A 17,212-nucleotide genomic window follows, 5' to 3' on the forward strand; every position below is an offset into this window, starting at 1 on the left:
ACATGCTTTTTCAGCATGGCTGATTTGGGGGGGGAGGGGAGTCTAAATAATAATGGTGCATCTTTTATCGAAACAATAAATCTAGTCAAAGTAGATAGAGTGTTAACTAGAATTCATCTGCCTCACAGCCATTGGGGGGGGGGGGTTTATTGGGGTTCTTCGTGGTAAAAAATAAGTATTGGTAAAGAGAAATGTGTTTGATATTTACATGACTGAGACCTAAACCTGAAAGCTTTGTAGCTTTTCCCACAGTGATTCAATAAATAATAAATTTTTAAAAAATCCAACATCGTTTATGATGAAAACTCATCATAAAACTAAACTCATCATAAACTCATCATAAAACTAAGAACCTTCCTTCTAAGATCAGGAACAAGACAAGGATGCCCACTCTAAACACTTCTGTTCAATATAGTAAGAGAAGTACTTGCAATAGCAGTTAGGCAAGAAAAAAGATAGTAAGGGCATTCAGATAGGAAAGAAGAAATAAGATATCAATATCTGCAGATGATATGATACTGTATCTAGAGAATCCTAAAGCCTCTACTAAGAAACTCCTAGAAACAATAGACTTTTACAGTAAAGTCACAGGTTATAAAATCAGTACCCAAAAATTCATGGCTTTACTATACGCAAATGAGACAGAGGAAAGAGACATGCAAAAAGCAATCCCGTTCAAAATCATGCCCCAGAAAATCAAGTACCTCGGAATCAGCTTAACTAAGGAGGTAAAGAACGTCTACAATGAAAAGTACAAAATGCTACTCCACGAAATAAAAGAGGACATGAGGAAATGGAAAAAATATCCCATGCTCATGGATAGGAAGGAAAAATATTGTCAAAATGGCAATACACCCCAAGGCACTATATAGATTCAATGTGATCCCTATAAAATGAAATTCTTCAAAGAAATGAATCAAGTACTTCTAAAATTCATTTGGAACAACAAACGTCCACGAATAGTTAAAGCAATTCTTGGGAAAAAGACGATGGGAGGGATCACCCTCTCCAACCACAAACTCTACTACAAAGCGGTAACAATTAAAACAGTATGGTACTGGAACAAAGGCAGAGCTGCAAACCAATCGAACAGGGTGGAATATCCCTACACACAACCCCAAATGTATAAACATCTAATCTTTGATAAAAGAGCAATAAATGTGAAATGGAGCAAGGAAAGCCTCTTTAACAAATGGTGCTTGCATAACTGAACAACCACACGCAAAAAAATGGGCCTAGACCTCAACTTAACACCATGCACAAAAGTCAGATCAAAATGGATTAAAGACCTCAACATTAGACCAGAATCCATATGGGTACACTGAAGACAAGGTTGGCAAAACCCTCCACAATATTGAGGCTAATGGTATCTTCAAAGATGACATGACACTGACCAGCCAAGTGGAAACAGAGATAAACAAATGGGAGTATACTAAACTAAGAAGTTTCTGCACACTGCAAAAGATACAGTGACCGAAATACGAAGACAATCTACAGAACGGGAAAGGATATTCACTCAATACCCATCCAATAAGGAGTTGATATGGACATACGAAGCACTGCTTGAACTTCACAAGAAGAAAGCATCCAACCCCATCAAAAATGGGGTGAAGAAATGAACAGAAACTCTGTCAAAGAAGAAATCCAAATGGCTAAAAGGCACGTGAGAAAATGCTCTACATCACTAATCATCAAGGAGATGCAGACCAAAACAATAACGAGACATCATCTCACACCACAGAGACTGGCCCACATCCAAAAGAACAAAAACAACCGGTGTTGGCATGAATGTGGGGACAAAGGGACTCTCCTTCACTTCTGCTGAGAATGCTGACTAGTTCAGCCCTTTTGGAAAACAGTATGGACGATTCTCAAAAAATTAGAAATTGAGCTCCCATTTGAACCAGCAATACCACTCCTGGGAATATATCCCAGAGAGGCAAAAAAGTATAGTCGAAATGACATCTGCACTTGTACATTCATTGCTGCACTGTTCACAATAGCCAAAATCTGGAAAAAACCCGAGTGCCCGAGAACAGATGACTGGTTAAAGAAACTTTGGTACATCTACACAATGGAATACTATATAGCAGTTAGAAAAGATGAAGTCATAAAATTTACATACAAGTGGTTCTACATGGAAAATATCATGCTCAGTGAAATGAGTCAGAAAGAGAGGGACAGAAGTAGAAAGTCTGCACTCATCTGGGGAATATAAAGTAACAGAATGGGAGACGAATACCCAAGAATAGTTGAGATAAGTACCAGGAGGTCCACTACACAGCTTTTAAGCCGGCAGCAGATGCTGGGGAAAAGGTAGCTCAGATAGAGAAGGAAACACCAAATAAAGGGTGTTTGGAGGACTCACTCAGGATGCGAGATGCATGCTGAAAGTAGACTATAGACTGAACCACTCAAAACCTCTATTGCAAACCACAACTCCCTAAAGGAAAGAGAGAGCAAAAGGGAATGCCCTGCCACAAAGGTGATGGGGGGGGGGGGGGAGGGGGGGCTTGGGCAGGGAAGGTTACTGGGTTCAATGGTGGTGGTGGAGAATGGGCACTGGTGAAGGAATGGGTACTCGATCATTGCATAACTGAAACCCAAGCACGAAAGTTTGTAAGTCTACAACTGTACCTCAAGGTGTTTCACTAATAAAAAAAAAATTTTTTAAAAAAAAGTAAGCAGTTAGAATGATACCAGTATTTTCAACAGCAAAATAAAAACTCAAGAGGGTGGGCTTCCCATGGCTCCCAGGCAACATCTGATTCCAAAAGTCACACCCACAACCCATCCCCAGCGCCATCTTACAGCACACAGCAGCAAAGAAAAAAAATAGCTGGAAGGCTCTACAACTCCTGGAGAATTCTCCAGGCTCCATTCAGAGCTGATATCACCAGGAGGTCCTAGATGGGGTAGGTGCTGTCTCCCTGAATTCTCCAGATGGAATCCTGGGAACCATGATCTTCTACAAGCATGGCTCTGGCATGCGGGTACCAGGACTATTTTCCGAACTATTTGCATTTCCTGATATGCAAATGATCAATGGAAAGTAAATGATCTAGCATTTGTGCCTGAAAAACAGGCTTGAATGGTGTTGGGAAAATCTGAGCAAAATAAAATGCCCAACCAAAATGCACCTGGTCTGTGTATTTAACTATGGTGCTATGCCACTCTGGGAGGGGAAGGGTGTCTGTCCCTCCGCCTGTCCCCCTTTGAGGCAGCGGCATGGTGGCCTGCATCTTTTAGAGCCTAATGAACAGCCAGGTATGAGACTGCACTGACAAGCCACGTGGGGCTTTATGGGATGGGGGGTGGAATCAGTCATGCTCCCCGCCATGACAATGCTCCAGGTTGCCACCCTCAAATGCCTCCTCCAGCTTCTAACTGACCATGAACCGAGAGGCACACATACCAATCTCGGAACCCAGGGGCTTCTGGCAGTAATCACTCTAGGTTTATTACTAGAATATCAGAAATCCAAATTTGCGTGGCTGTTATTGTGTCCACATGACATCATATGCTTTCATAATCAGCAATAGAAAACTAATTATCTAATGATGTCTCTGGGGCAGGTCTGAATGTTGGGGAAAATTCCAAATTAACTATGTTGGGTCTTTTGTGGTAATACTGAATGTGATCAATGTAAGAGAGAGAAATAAAGTGGAAATCTGCCACACAGGCAGGGGGTGGGTGGAAGGGGGGGTATACTGGGGTTCTTAGTGGTGGAAAATGTGCACTAGTGAAGGGATGGGTGTTTGATCACTGTATGACTGACCGAGACTTGAACTGAAAGGCTTTGTGACTGTTTTCACGGTGATTCAATAAATAAATAAAAAATAAAGAGGGTGGGCTGCAAGGAGTTGGGAATGGGCTGCTCCTTCCTATCTATACCCCACCCCATGGGACCCTGGATGCCACACCCACAAACTGCCTCTAATGGCCATGATCCTGAGACACAAAAATGAATCTTGGAACTGAGCAGCTGGCTGCAGAGATGTCCCCAGACCCCAATTATCTAAAATTATAGAATTCCTGCATTTGTGACCAAACGACATCTCATACTATTCATAAGCATTACAAAATAAATTATCCAGCATCACCTCTGGGGCAGGCTTCAGCGGTGGTCAAAAAATTAGAAATAATGGTGGTGGGAAGGAGTAATGGTGGTGGAATTGGTGTTGAAATACTGAATGTAACCCATTATTGTGAACAACTTTATGAAAATTTTTTAAAAAATGGTATATTCCCACAGGAGGGAAAAAAAGAGGGTAAGCTGATTACGTGCAGTATGCTCAGAAGATATATTAATGAGAATGCTACTTCAATGAAAAATGACTTCAAAGATAAAGGTTAAAAAATGTTTAAGTAAGAATAATTAATCGTCAGCAAGATCTGCACAAATAAAAACACTAAAGGATTTTCTCTAGAAACAGAAAATAATAGAGAAAGCTCAAAAACAAACAGAAGGGGGTAAATTAAATGAAAGGAAAGGGTATATAGGTAAATCTATAATAAACATTATAGATGATGTCTATAATAAAACAGTATCTCATAGTGTTTTAAATATATATAGTACTTAAAATACTAAAACCAAAATTTAGGAAGATATTAAATGGAACTTATTAAAGTATCCTCTAACCTTGACAATGTCTAAGAACTTGTCAAAAGAAATAGTTTTCTGTTCACAGATTTTCATAAGTATGCATTTTAAATCTCTAGGTTAATTCCTAGAAATGGTAAGAGAAGATAAAAGTAAATATTCTTTGAAGGGAAAGTATAAAATAAGAAATAATCCTTTCTAAATGGGATAGAAAGTGGGATAGAAGGAGATGCAGAACACATGAGATAAACAGAAAATGAAATATAGATTCCATTATTACATGTACCTCCAAAAAGATACAATCCTATCCAAATACATAATTATATTAAAAGTAAGTTAATTTACTACACCAAAAGTACAGATAGGTCTTTTCACCAATTTTTATGTGTGTTGTCTCTTAGAGGCATATCTTAAATATAAAAATATGAGATGTTGAAAATAAAATGATGGGGGCCAGAGTGATATTACAGCCAGTAGGGCATTTGACTTGCATGTGGCTGACTCGGATTTGACCCCCTGCATCCCATATGGTCCCCTCAGCACCGCCAGGAGTAATTTCTGAGTACAGAGCCAGGACTAACCACTGAGAATTGACCCGGGTGTGATCCAAAAAGTCAAAAACATACAGCAGGTAGGGAGTTGCCTTGCATGTGGCCAACCTTGGTTCAATCCGCAGCATTCCATATGGTCCCCAGAGCACTGTTAGGAGTAAATTTGGAATGCAGAGCCACAAGTAATCCCTGAACATCACCGGGTGTAACTTAAAAAAGCAAGAAAAAAAAAGGAAGAAAAGAAAAAGATGGAAAATGTATGGAAACACTAAACAAAACAAATGGAAGCTTTTATATTAATATCAACTAGGCTTTAAGGTAGCAGACATTACTAGAGTATTAATACTTTAAAATGAAAGTCAATTAACCGAAGACTTTTTTGAGGCTATTACAGCAGAAGTCGAGGGTATTGCAGGTGGCTCTAGATATTCAAGATGATCCTGATCCACTGGGTCATTTTAAATCTCACCTGTCTGGGCTGTAGCCAGTCAGATAATGCAAATATCTAAGAGTTGGGAAAACAAGACATACAGCTGATCTCTCCCCAGTTCTAGTCCTCTTCTTGGCCTGCACTCCCACGCAAACAGTTGGCAGAAATCAAGGGCAGTTCTTACACACATGCATGGACAGAGAACAAAGCAGAAATCGGTGGAGCAATGAGTACTGCTGGGAGCACACATGTCAAAGAGCCAAGAGCCAAGCAGTGGGCCTCTGAGCATTGGCTGTCCCGAACAGCACACATTGGACACCTAGCATACGAGCTCCCTGGAAACTGGCTCCACCTGCTGCAGCTCACAAAAGAAGTGTCCTCGCTTAAACCACTGAGTAACTGTTACACCAAAGCTATCCAGGGATTGATGTGCTACTCTCACATACTATTTCCTAGGACCTCAAAATTTAGCCTATCTCTTGTCACAAGGCTATTAATATCAGTAAAATATGTGAAGGACAAATGTTAGCTCCTTCATGATGTGAAATAAGGGAAGAAGGTAGGGGTTAGACAGACAGAACAGTGGTGACGATGTGGGGGTGCTTGGGTTTCTGGCACCACCTAAGCACCACCAGAAGTGAGCACAGAGCCAGGAGTAGGCCCTGAACACTGTCAGATATGACCCAAAAACAAACTAATCAAACTAGATCACTAGATGACAAAAGAATTACTCTCTTTTTACATTATGTTTGGCTTTTATTTTTCTTTGAGGGACACACTGGTGGCACTGAGAGGTAACTCCTGGCTCTGCATTCAGATATCACTGCTGGCAGCCTTGAGGGATCATATGAGGTGTGAGAGATCAAACTCAAGATGGCCAAGAGCAAGGAAAATGCCCTAACCAATGTACTATTGCCTCAGCCCCAAGAAAAATAACTCAATAGTATTCCATGGCCAAAAAGGCATGTAAAAAATGCTCTACGTTGCTAATCATCACAGAGATTCAAATCAAAACAATGAGATATCATCTCACACCACAGAGATTGGCACACATCAAGAAGAACAAGAACAACCAGTGTTGGCGCGGATGTGGGGAGAAAGGGACTCTCTTTCACTGTTTGGTGGAAATGTCGACTGCTCCACCATTTTGGAAAACAATATGGGCATTCCTTCAAAAACTAGAAATTGAGCTTCCATATGACCCAACAATATCACTTCTGGGAATAAATCCTGAGAGTGCAAAAAAGCACAGTAGAAATGACATCTGCACCTGTATGTTCATTGCAGCACTGCTCAAAATAGCCACAATCTGGAAACAATCTGAATGCCCAAGAACAAACTACTGGTTAAAGAAACTTTGATACATCTACACAATGAAATATTATGCAGCTGTTAAGAAAGATGAAGTCAGGAAACTTGCTTGTAAGTAGATGAACATGGAAAGTATCATGTTAAGTGAAATGAGTCAGAAAGAGGGGGGAAGACATAGAATGACTGCACTCATTTGTGGAATATAAAATAATATAATATGAGACTGACACCCAAAGATAGTAGACACAAGGGCCAGGAAGACTGCTCCACAGTTGGAAGCCTGCTTCATGAGCTGGGAGAGAAGGCAGCTGGAATAGAGAAGTCAATGATGGTTGGAGGGATATATCGGGATGGGAGATAATCTGCTGAAAGTAGATAAAGGACCAAACATGATGGCTTCTCAGTATCTGTATTGCAAAACATAGTGCCAAAAAGTAGAGAGAGAAAGAGGGAAACTGTCTGCCACAGAGGCAGGGATGGGGGGTGGGGTGGGAGGAGCGGGGAGGGATCCTGAGGACATTGGTGGTGGAAAATATATACTGGTGGAAGGACAGGTGTTTGATCATTCTATGACTGAAACTCAAACATGAAAGCTTTGTGAATGTATCTCAAGGTGATTCAATAAAAAATAAAAAATTTTAAAAAGACTATTTAAAAATATGATGATTTAAGAGGAAAAGAGAAGAAAGGTGGAAGGAACGGGCAACAGGAGCTATCGGTTAGTGTGATGGCACAGAGATTTGGGTGATTGTTGCAATGAGTCTTCTACATATCTAGAGCTATGAAACTGTACTACAAAAAGTTTGTAGTACTGAAAACCAAAAGATAAATAAGTAAAACTTGATTCAAAGAAATAAATACTAAGCTTTCACGAATCTTTTATGGTTATCCTTTACCAAGGGGTAACAAAATTATTTTCTATTTCAACTCATAGAATCTTCTAAAAGAATTTTTTAATGTACAAGGGGTATGGTGCCGCCAGCAGGTCAATCTGTACCTGTGAGGCGAGTGCATCAGCAGCCTGATGGCACCTTCAGACTTTCAGATACCCCAAAATTGCTGCTGTGCCTTTGGGCCGGACCCCAAAAACTTGGGGCAAAGTTTACCAAGAAAGTAAAAAGCCAAAAGTAAGGTATGTGGGAAATACACCCACAAACCACCTCCGGCTCAGCTACATAATTGGAGGCATGGCCTCTTTGGTTCCTGATTGAACTGCTTAATGGCCATGATCCCAGAGACTCAGAAACAAATCTCAAAATCCAAAGGCTTTTGGCAGAAATGTGTACAGTCCCTGCAGAAGGTTACAGGCGCCAGGACACCCCAGGTGGGAATTGGTTTTGTGTCTTGGCCTGTTCCCCCTGGTGGCCCGGTGGCCGTCATCCTCCAGAGGCCACTGGACAGTCAGTGGGCCCACAGTGACAAGACACGTGGGGTCACACGGGATGGGAGTGGAGCCGGCCCTTTCCTCCCCATCCCAACAAGACCCCAAGTCGCTGCCCACAAACGGCCTCTGTGGCTCCTGATCAAGCTGCTTAATGGCCATGATCCCAGAGACTCAGAAACAAATCTCGGAACCCAGTGGCTTTTGGCAGAAATACGTCTGGACCCACAGTAGGTTACTGTCACCAGGCTACCCCAGGGGGAAAGGGTGCTGTCCCTCCACCTGCTCCCCCTTAGAGGCTCGGTGGCTGCAATCCTCCGGAGACCACTGAACAGTCAGGTTTGGGCCCTCAATGATGAGACACGTGGGGCCTCACAGGATGGGGGTGGAGCCAGCCCTTTCCTCCTGTCCCAACGAGACCCCGAGTCACCGCCCACAAACGGCCTCTCTGGCGACTGATCAAGCTGTTAAACGGCCATGACTCCTGAGACTGAGGAACAAATCTCGGAACCCAGTGGCTTTTGGCAGAAATCCCCCCAGATTTAAGTGTTAAAATTTCAGAATTTCAAAATTGTGCGGTCACTACTGCAGCCACGTGACATCATATGTTATTCATAACCAGCAATAGAAAACAAATTGTCTACTGTTACCTTTTCAGCAGATCTGAGTGTTGGGGTAAAATCCCAAATAATAATGATGGGTCTCATGTCAAAATATTGAATGTAATCAAAGTAGAGAGAGAGAGTAATGTGGAAATCATCAGCCCCACAGGTAGGGGGAGGGTGTGTGATGGGGGTATACTGGGGTTTTTGGTGGTGGAGAATGGGAACTGGCGAAGGTATGGGTGTTTCATTGTATGACCAAGACTTAAACCCGAAAGCTTTGTAACTGCTATCATGGTGATTCAATAAATAAAATTATAAAAAAATGAAAAAAACAGTAAGGTGGAGTTCCTGCCCAATTCAATGAGCTAATCAGTGGCTGAATAAATAGCAGTACTCCTACATAAGGGAAAAAAAAAAGAATTTTTTAATGTACAAATTCAGCCACAGGCATTCTTATAAATTAAATGAGCTTTAAAATGACAAAACTTTAGGGGCTGGAGCGATAGCACAGCGGGTAGGGTGCTTGCCTTGCACGCAGCTGACCCAGGTTCGATTCCCAGCATCCCATATGGTCCCCCGAACACCGCCAGGAATAATTCCTGAGTGCATGAGCCAGGAGTAACTGCTGTGCATCGCTGGGTGTGACCCAAAAAGAAAAAAAATAAATAAAATGACAAAACTTTAAAGGTCACCAATGTCTAGATAACATGTACAAGGTTGCTGGTTTAACAGATTTTGAATGTAGTGAGGCTTTCAATTTTTTTAAAACTTTGCAGTGGTTTTCACATGGAATCATTGCTGAGAACCATGTCCCATATAATTACACTTAACAGTACATCTGACTAAAATGACCTCTTATCTGTGCAAAAAAACTAATTCTAAGTACCTAATCTCAGTACCTTATCTCACTTGCCTTGCATATGGCTGAAACAATTCAATCCCCAGCACTTGATATGGTCCCCTGCACATACAAGGAGGGAACCCTGAGCACAGAACCAGGAGTAAGCCCTGTGGGCAAAATCCCTTTCCCCTCCAAAAAAAAGATGACCTAATTAATACCTAATGAAATCATATCATGAGGATCATATTTTATAGCCAACACATTAACAGTAGTAAGAACAATATTAACAGTTAACATTTGAGTATTTCTATGTGCTAGAAACTGAGTAAGAATCATTTATATTATACCAGGTAATCATAATCTATCTGAGCAAAGTGTAAAATAGGAAAACTTCCCAAGACAAAAAAAAAAAAACTTATGCTCTGAACCACAATGTGACTATCAAAGGCAACAACTTTAGAAAAGAAAACTTTTCCAAAGTAGACAGAAATAATATTTCTTATTAGTGAGATCAGACAGTAGCCGGCAAAATAGCAAATCCACATTTGGTATGAGCCAGCAATTCTATTTCCCACAACCTATTCTAATAAAAAGGATGTTTAAACTGATATGTACAGAAACATTAATGAAATTATTACTGTTAATGGCAAAACCTAGAAGCAATCAGAATGTCCATCAATAAATTAACTGATTTGGGGGCTAGAGAGATAGTACAACAGGTAGGGCACTTGCCTTGCACTTGGATGACCCAGATTCAATCCCCAGCACGGCATATGGTCCCCAAGCTTGCCAGAAGTGATCCCCGATCCACCCGCTCCAGATGAAACCCTGGTACCCACGAGCTTCCAAAAGAAAAATCCAGGTACTTGGTCAGGGACTAAGACTCCAGGCCACATGGCAGCAGCAGGCGGTCCAACCACGTGGGGTCCTGGATGTCATGCTCACGAACTGCCTCCAGGCACCATCCCAGCACATCAACAGCCTTGATCCAAAGATTCACAAATGAATCTCAAAATGGATTAGCTTCCTACAGAGATGTCTCTGGACTCCAACCATTTACAATTTTAGAATTCCAGAAGCATGCAGCCACTTTTGCAGCCACACAACCTCTCTGATATTCATAATAAGCAAGAGAAAAAAAATTATCTAGCATCTGCCCCTGGCAGGCAGGCATGGTGATAGTAAAATTTGAAATAATGGTGGTGGGAAGGTGTAATGGTGGTGGGATTGGTGTTGAAATATTAAATGTAATCAATTACTGTGAGCAACCTTATGAAAATAAAATTTGAAAAAAAAAAAAAAAGAAGTGATCCCTGAACACAGAGTAAGCCTTAGCACAGTCAAGTATGGCCCAAAATAAATGAACAAAATAATTAATAAATTTGTAATTTGTAGAGCTTTTGCTTTGCTGACATGAGACAACAAATGTAATCCCCATAACTACCCTAAATGCCAACTGAAATTCAGGTGGCACTGTTTTATGGCATTCCTGGCACTACAAGACAATGAAAATATCATCACGAGTCAATGAGGGAACACGTGGTTGCTACTTCCAAGGCTATGAAGATGGATGACTGGAAGACCTGCCACGGCTTCATCAGTGAAAGAAGAATGGCAAGGAGCAGGACCCCTTCCCTGAGGCAAACAAAGTCCAGACTATGCTTGTTAGGAAATTCCAAGAATAATCACTGCGAACACATCTCTCATATAAAGCAGTGGCTCCTACTCTATCAGCATGGAGACACTGTTTGACAGTTTCAGCTGGACCCGCCCATCACACACTCCATCATCAGCAAGACAATCGTTAATGAGGGTTGATAATCGTTACGCAGGCATTTGACCACAATCAGGGTACATATAGTGGCTACTTCCAAGACCAAAAGGATGACTACTGAAAAAACAAGGGCTACATGCACCCACGTGGCTATAGCCAGTACTATCTTTCCTGTTTATTGATTGTGTCACTTGTCTCCAAGGCTCAGTCTCTCGGTCTTTATGTTCTAAAGCACAAAACCACTGTCATTAAAGGTCTATTAAGAGTTAACAACAACAACAACAAAAAATTAGAATAGCTGAAAGCAAAAACGTGAGAAATAACAAGTGTCAGTAGGAATATAGAGAAAAGAAGGCTAGAAAGATAACACAGTGGGTAAGACTCTTGCCTTGCACGCAGCCAACCCAGGTTCTATTCCTGACATCCCATACAGTCCCAGAGCACCACTGGAAGTAACTCCTAAGTGCAGAGCCAGGAGTATCCCCCAAGCACTGCCCAGTGTGGTCCAATATACACATACACACACAAAAAAAGGAATATAGAAAAAAGAAAATCCTTGTTTACTACTGTGGAAAACATAAATTAGCCAGTCTCTATAGAAAACAGTATAAAGACTTCCAAAATAAATTAGGAATAGAACTACCATATGATGAACAATTCCAATATATAACTCAAGAAGCAAAAACACTCATTGAAAAGGGAGAAGCACATGTATGATCTTTGCAATACTATTCACAATAGCCAATATCTGAAAGCGACCCAAACATCTAACAACAGATGAGTAGATTAATAAGATATAGCACATACACACACACACACACACACACACACACACACACACACACACAAATACTACTCAGCTCAAAACAAAACAAGCAAAGGCTAAGGGCCAGAGTGATAGTATAGCGGTAGGGTAGCTTGCCCTGCACACGGCTGATCCAGTTTAAATCCCCAGCATCCCACAAGATCCTACAAGTCTGTCAGTTGTGGTCCCTAAGCACAAAGAGAGGAGTAAGTCCCAGCACCCCTGGGTGTGGCACCAAAAACAAAAATGACAAAATAAATAGATGCTTCATTTTTTGTTTCTTTTTCACTTGGAGTGCTCTTGTGATTTTATTAGTAATAATCCCTTCAAGTAATCTAAAGGGGATCTTTTAGCACTACTTTTGTAAAAAAAGGAAAACAACTAAGAAATCTCAGAAAAGAAAGGTGACTTAAAAATAAGATAACTTTCTAGATTTGGTTGCACTATAAATACTTCATTCAACATACAAATTTTCTTCTTAAAATGTTGGCCCTGTTGAATCAAAAGCAATATAACATTTGCAGGTGTATATGCCAAAGAAGCTTCATTTTGAAAAGTTTTTACTCACTCGTGGTCATGATGTTAGGAGGGCAAGAGGGTATTCCATGATCTACTGCCCATCTGTAGGCTCCTTCTCCAACTAAAAAGCTAACAACAGAAAAAGTATTCTTTTAAAAATTCAGTGTCACCTTGTACATATTCAATAAGGTAATTAAGGCAACTAATGAAAAACTCTGACATATATGTAAAATTCTAGATTTATCACAAAATAATATATTAATTCTACATAATATATTATGTACCTGAAAACTTATTTTTCAATTTTCCCCCAAGCTAAAAAATTCAAAATTGGACATGATACAATTTCATTTGCAATATCTAACAAAAATTCATAAATTTCAACATCAGGAGTATTAAAAATAGTTGATTTCTCATTAGAAAAATATTTAAGGTTTATTTTGCATCTATATGGTTCTGATTTATCATAGTAAGATCTCCTAATAGGACTAAGAATAAAAGCCTCGGGACCAGAAAGATAGTATAGCAAGTAGGGAACTTGCCTTGCATTTGGTCAAGTTGGGTTAGAACACCAGCACCCAACATGGTTCCCTGAGCCCCACCAGGGTGACCTCTGAACAGAGCAAAGAGTAACCCTGAGCACAATCAGGTTCAAAAAAAAAATCATAAAAATGTAGGTGAATGTCTTCACATTTGTCATTTTTGCCAGTATAACACCTAGATCTACTCAAAACTAGTAGGTATGTTTAGAAATATCAAAACACAATTATAAGTACTTATAATTCTACATGAGGATGAAACAAAAATACATTTATAACTCTTAGAGTCATTTATGTGACTAAAGCACTATGGTGTATATTTTTTGGGGGGGGGGGGGTCACACCCGGCGATGCACAGGGGTTACTCCTGGTTCATGCACTCAGGTATTACTCCTGGCGATGCTCAGGGGACCATATGGGATGCTGGGAATCGAATCCGGGTTGGCTGCGTGCAAGGCAAATGCTCTACTCCAGCCCCAAATTTTTAAAACCCTAAAGTAGGGACTGGAGAAACAGTTCAGGGGCTAAGTGCTATCTCACATGCTTTGTACTCTAGTTTGATCCCCAGCACTGTACACAGGTCTGGAGCACAAATTTTTCCCAAACTTTCTTTTGATTCTTCAAGAATAAAACTTTAGAGAAAAATTTTACCTTAATCAACTCAAAATCCCCACTGATTCTGTATTTATATCTGGAACCTGGCCACTTCATAGCACCTTCACTGCCATTACATGGCCTGAGAAATTCTAACGTACCTGGGCTGTCACACTAGCCTCTGCACTTCCAGGCTTGCCTTGTCTTGTGCCATAACCCAGTGTATTCTCCACATATCTGCACTGAAATCCTTATAAAATACAAGCCAATTCATGCAAGTTTTGGTCTCAATGCCCTGTAAAAACTTATATAACTCTATTGTAAAAGCTAGAGTCTTCATAAGAATCTATCTGCTCTATCTGCTCCCAAATCTATCCCAAATCTTTTTCACTTCATCACCTCACCTCTCATTCCTCTCACCTCTTACATAAACAAAGCATGAGAAAGACACTCCTGCCTCAGGACCATAACCCCTAACTATTCTCTCTCTTAAATTCTTCCTCGCTTGCATAATGACAAATTTTCTCATCTCAAATCTCTCTCTTTGATAAGACCTATTTAAAACTATACCCAAAATACTACAGTTCTCTCCTGGTAAAGTCAGTTCCTCATTCTACTTTTTTTTCACATTTTTCCCACTTTCTTATATGTTATATACCTTATTTACACATTACATCTATTGGGCTTTTTTTCTCCCACATAAACTATAAAGTTTGCAAGTGTATAGACCTGTATTTTTCATTTCCCAAGCATTTAGGATAGTTCCTGCCTTTATAAAGCAAAAAATAAACATAAGTAGGATATTACACAAAACATTAAGTTAAAGAGACAGAGTACAGTGGGGGGTGGGTAAGGTATTTGCCTTGCATGGGGTTGACTCTCATTCAGTACACATATGATCACCTGAGCACTGCCAGGAATGACCTAAGTGGAGCCAGGAATTAGTCTTAAGCAATGCCAAGAGGGACCCAAAAAAGCAAATAAAAAGAAGAAGAAATTAGGGTATCAAATTTTCCTTAGTGTTATACTGCCTTCGTCTATACTAAAGTAGATCTATATTGTTTCAACACAAAAGCAACTTTACTGTAATTGGCACTGTGAGGTGGTGATGACGCTCTTCAATGAACTGAGCTGTGTGTGGTGCCAAAAGGATTAACTGGACAGTCTTATTGATGCTTAGCTATGTTTAAGTCAACGATGAATTACACATATAACTGTGGAGCCAATAGCTTATTCCACATAACCTAGGTGGGTTGTTAGTAGTAGTATATACTACCTCAGCTTCTTTACTTATACTCCATGACATCTGCACACTGACAAAATGACCCGATAACTTTCCTCAGAAGTAATCCCATGATCAATACATGACTACACAAAGATGCAAATTATAATTGCCTATTTTCAAAGAACAGACTCTATAATCACTATAAAAATGTATAATTTTATAGCTCTAAGTTATCAAGAACATTCAAAGCACCAATAGTCAAAATATATTATTGTGGCTCAGAAAGAAGAAATTGATAGCTATTTATTAACAGTTTAAAAACTTATTTTTATTTGACCTATCACTTCTCTGTTCATTGTAAGTACATAAAACTGAAAAAAAGAACAATTGGTTAGTTAAAGCTCACAAACCATAAAGTACAAATAGAGAAAGTGCTATGTTTGGAAATAACCTATGTAGCAACCAAATTAAATAATAAATTAGCTCTTTTTCTTTTAAGTTTAAAACAAAAATGTTTAAACATGCAAAGTACAGAAAAGTATAGTGAACCCAATGTATTACATGCTTCGATTACTAATAAACTAATAAATTACTGATATAACTTATTTATATCTAAACCCAGATTACTTTAAGCAAATCCAGGTTATCACATAATTTAAATGTAAACACATGAACAGTATCTCATAAAATGACTTTTTAGAAAATATAACAAGATGACATCTAAAAAATTAATAAATCTTTAAGATCAAATATATATATCAATATATCAAATATATTGAATATGAACAGTAACCTATATTTTCTGTTGTATTATTTTTCTTTTTAGACTCATTTGAATAAAAAAAGTCCAACTAAATTCATACCTTCTGCTTAGTATTTTCTATTTCCTTTATTCATCATATTTTTTCATTTTCTTTTCCCACTCACATGTAAAAGTAGTAAAATTTGTAAATTTACAAAATACAATAGATTCAAAGATAAACACTGTACCAAAAATTAATTTTACTTCAAGGGCCTACTAAGCACTTTTTATATTTTATTTACACAATACATAAAATAGAAAAACAATTTTCCTTTCTTATCATAAAAAACATAATTCTGAAAATTATAACTTCAATACTAAGAATTAGCAAAATTTTTCCTATAAAGGGAAAAATAGATTAAGTCTCTTGAGTAAAATGTCTGTTGCAACAACTTAGTTCACCCTTTACACTGCACAAGCAGTCACAGAAAAAAATACAAATGAGTTTGGCTTTGTGAGAATAAAACTTTATTTACAAAACAAAACTGACCAATAAACTGGGTTTGTATCACAGATTATAGTTTGCCAACCTTATTTCTAGCTGGTAAGGCTATCAAAGTTGTACTTAAAATGAAAGACAATGATTCAAGCTACAAACTTGGAGAAATGTGATATTACAAGATGGCAGTACCACCAAGTTTTTGAAATTATCAAATACTCTTTCTAGCCTAATCAAACTCCATTACTTAGGAAAAAACATGATGGGGCTGGAGAGATAGCATAGCGGGTAGGGCATTTGCCTTGCATGCAGCCGACCCAGGTTCGATTCCCAGCATCCCATATGGTTCCCTGAGCACCGCCAGGAGTAACTCCTGCATGCACAGCCAGGAGTAACCCCTGTGCATCACCAGGTATGATCCAAAAAGCAAAAAAAAAAAAAAAAAAAGATACAATTGGAAAATTTTTATATATACTAACTTCAGCTTATAGAAGCACAGTTCTACCAAAGGTTCTCCCGAAGGTTATTTAAAAAAAAAAAAAGGCACTGAGCTTATAAAGTACTAATAACTTTTGATACAGTTAAAAAAACAGATATGCTCCCCCAAATTTCTTCAATGAGTTAAACAGATAAACAAACTTTTTAAATTTAAAGATTTCTTAGAAAACACGCCTTATATGTAACACCTTACTCTTAATATTTCCTGATGAATGAGAATAGATAAATGAATGCTTAACACTAAGTGGCTGTGAAAATGTACTTCTTACTACAGCAAAAAGAAATTTTATTCTCC

At 39.1% G+C, this 17,212-nt stretch overlaps 1 protein-coding gene across 3 annotated transcripts in view; it reads right to left on the reverse strand.

The window, feature by feature from the left end:
* TASP1 (taspase 1) overlaps positions 1-17,212 on the reverse strand; it is a 326,252-nt gene that overhangs the window by 228,895 nt on the left and 80,145 nt on the right. For all 3 annotated transcript variants that reach the window (XR_008793468.1, XM_056121835.1, XM_056121834.1), the window contains exon 7: positions 12,870-12,949. Coding sequence is in view for 2 of the 3 variants with exons in the window: in XM_056121835.1 (XP_055977810.1) it covers positions 12,870-12,949 (80 nt within the window). In the remaining variant the exon portion in view is untranslated. The remainder of the gene's footprint in view (positions 1-12,869; positions 12,950-17,212) is intronic.

The sequence above is a fragment of the Sorex fumeus genome, unplaced genomic scaffold, assembly GCF_029834395.1.
Source record: "Sorex fumeus unplaced genomic scaffold, SorFum_2.1 ptg000044l, whole genome shotgun sequence".
Classification (NCBI taxonomy): Eukaryota; Metazoa; Chordata; class Mammalia; order Eulipotyphla; family Soricidae; genus Sorex; species Sorex fumeus.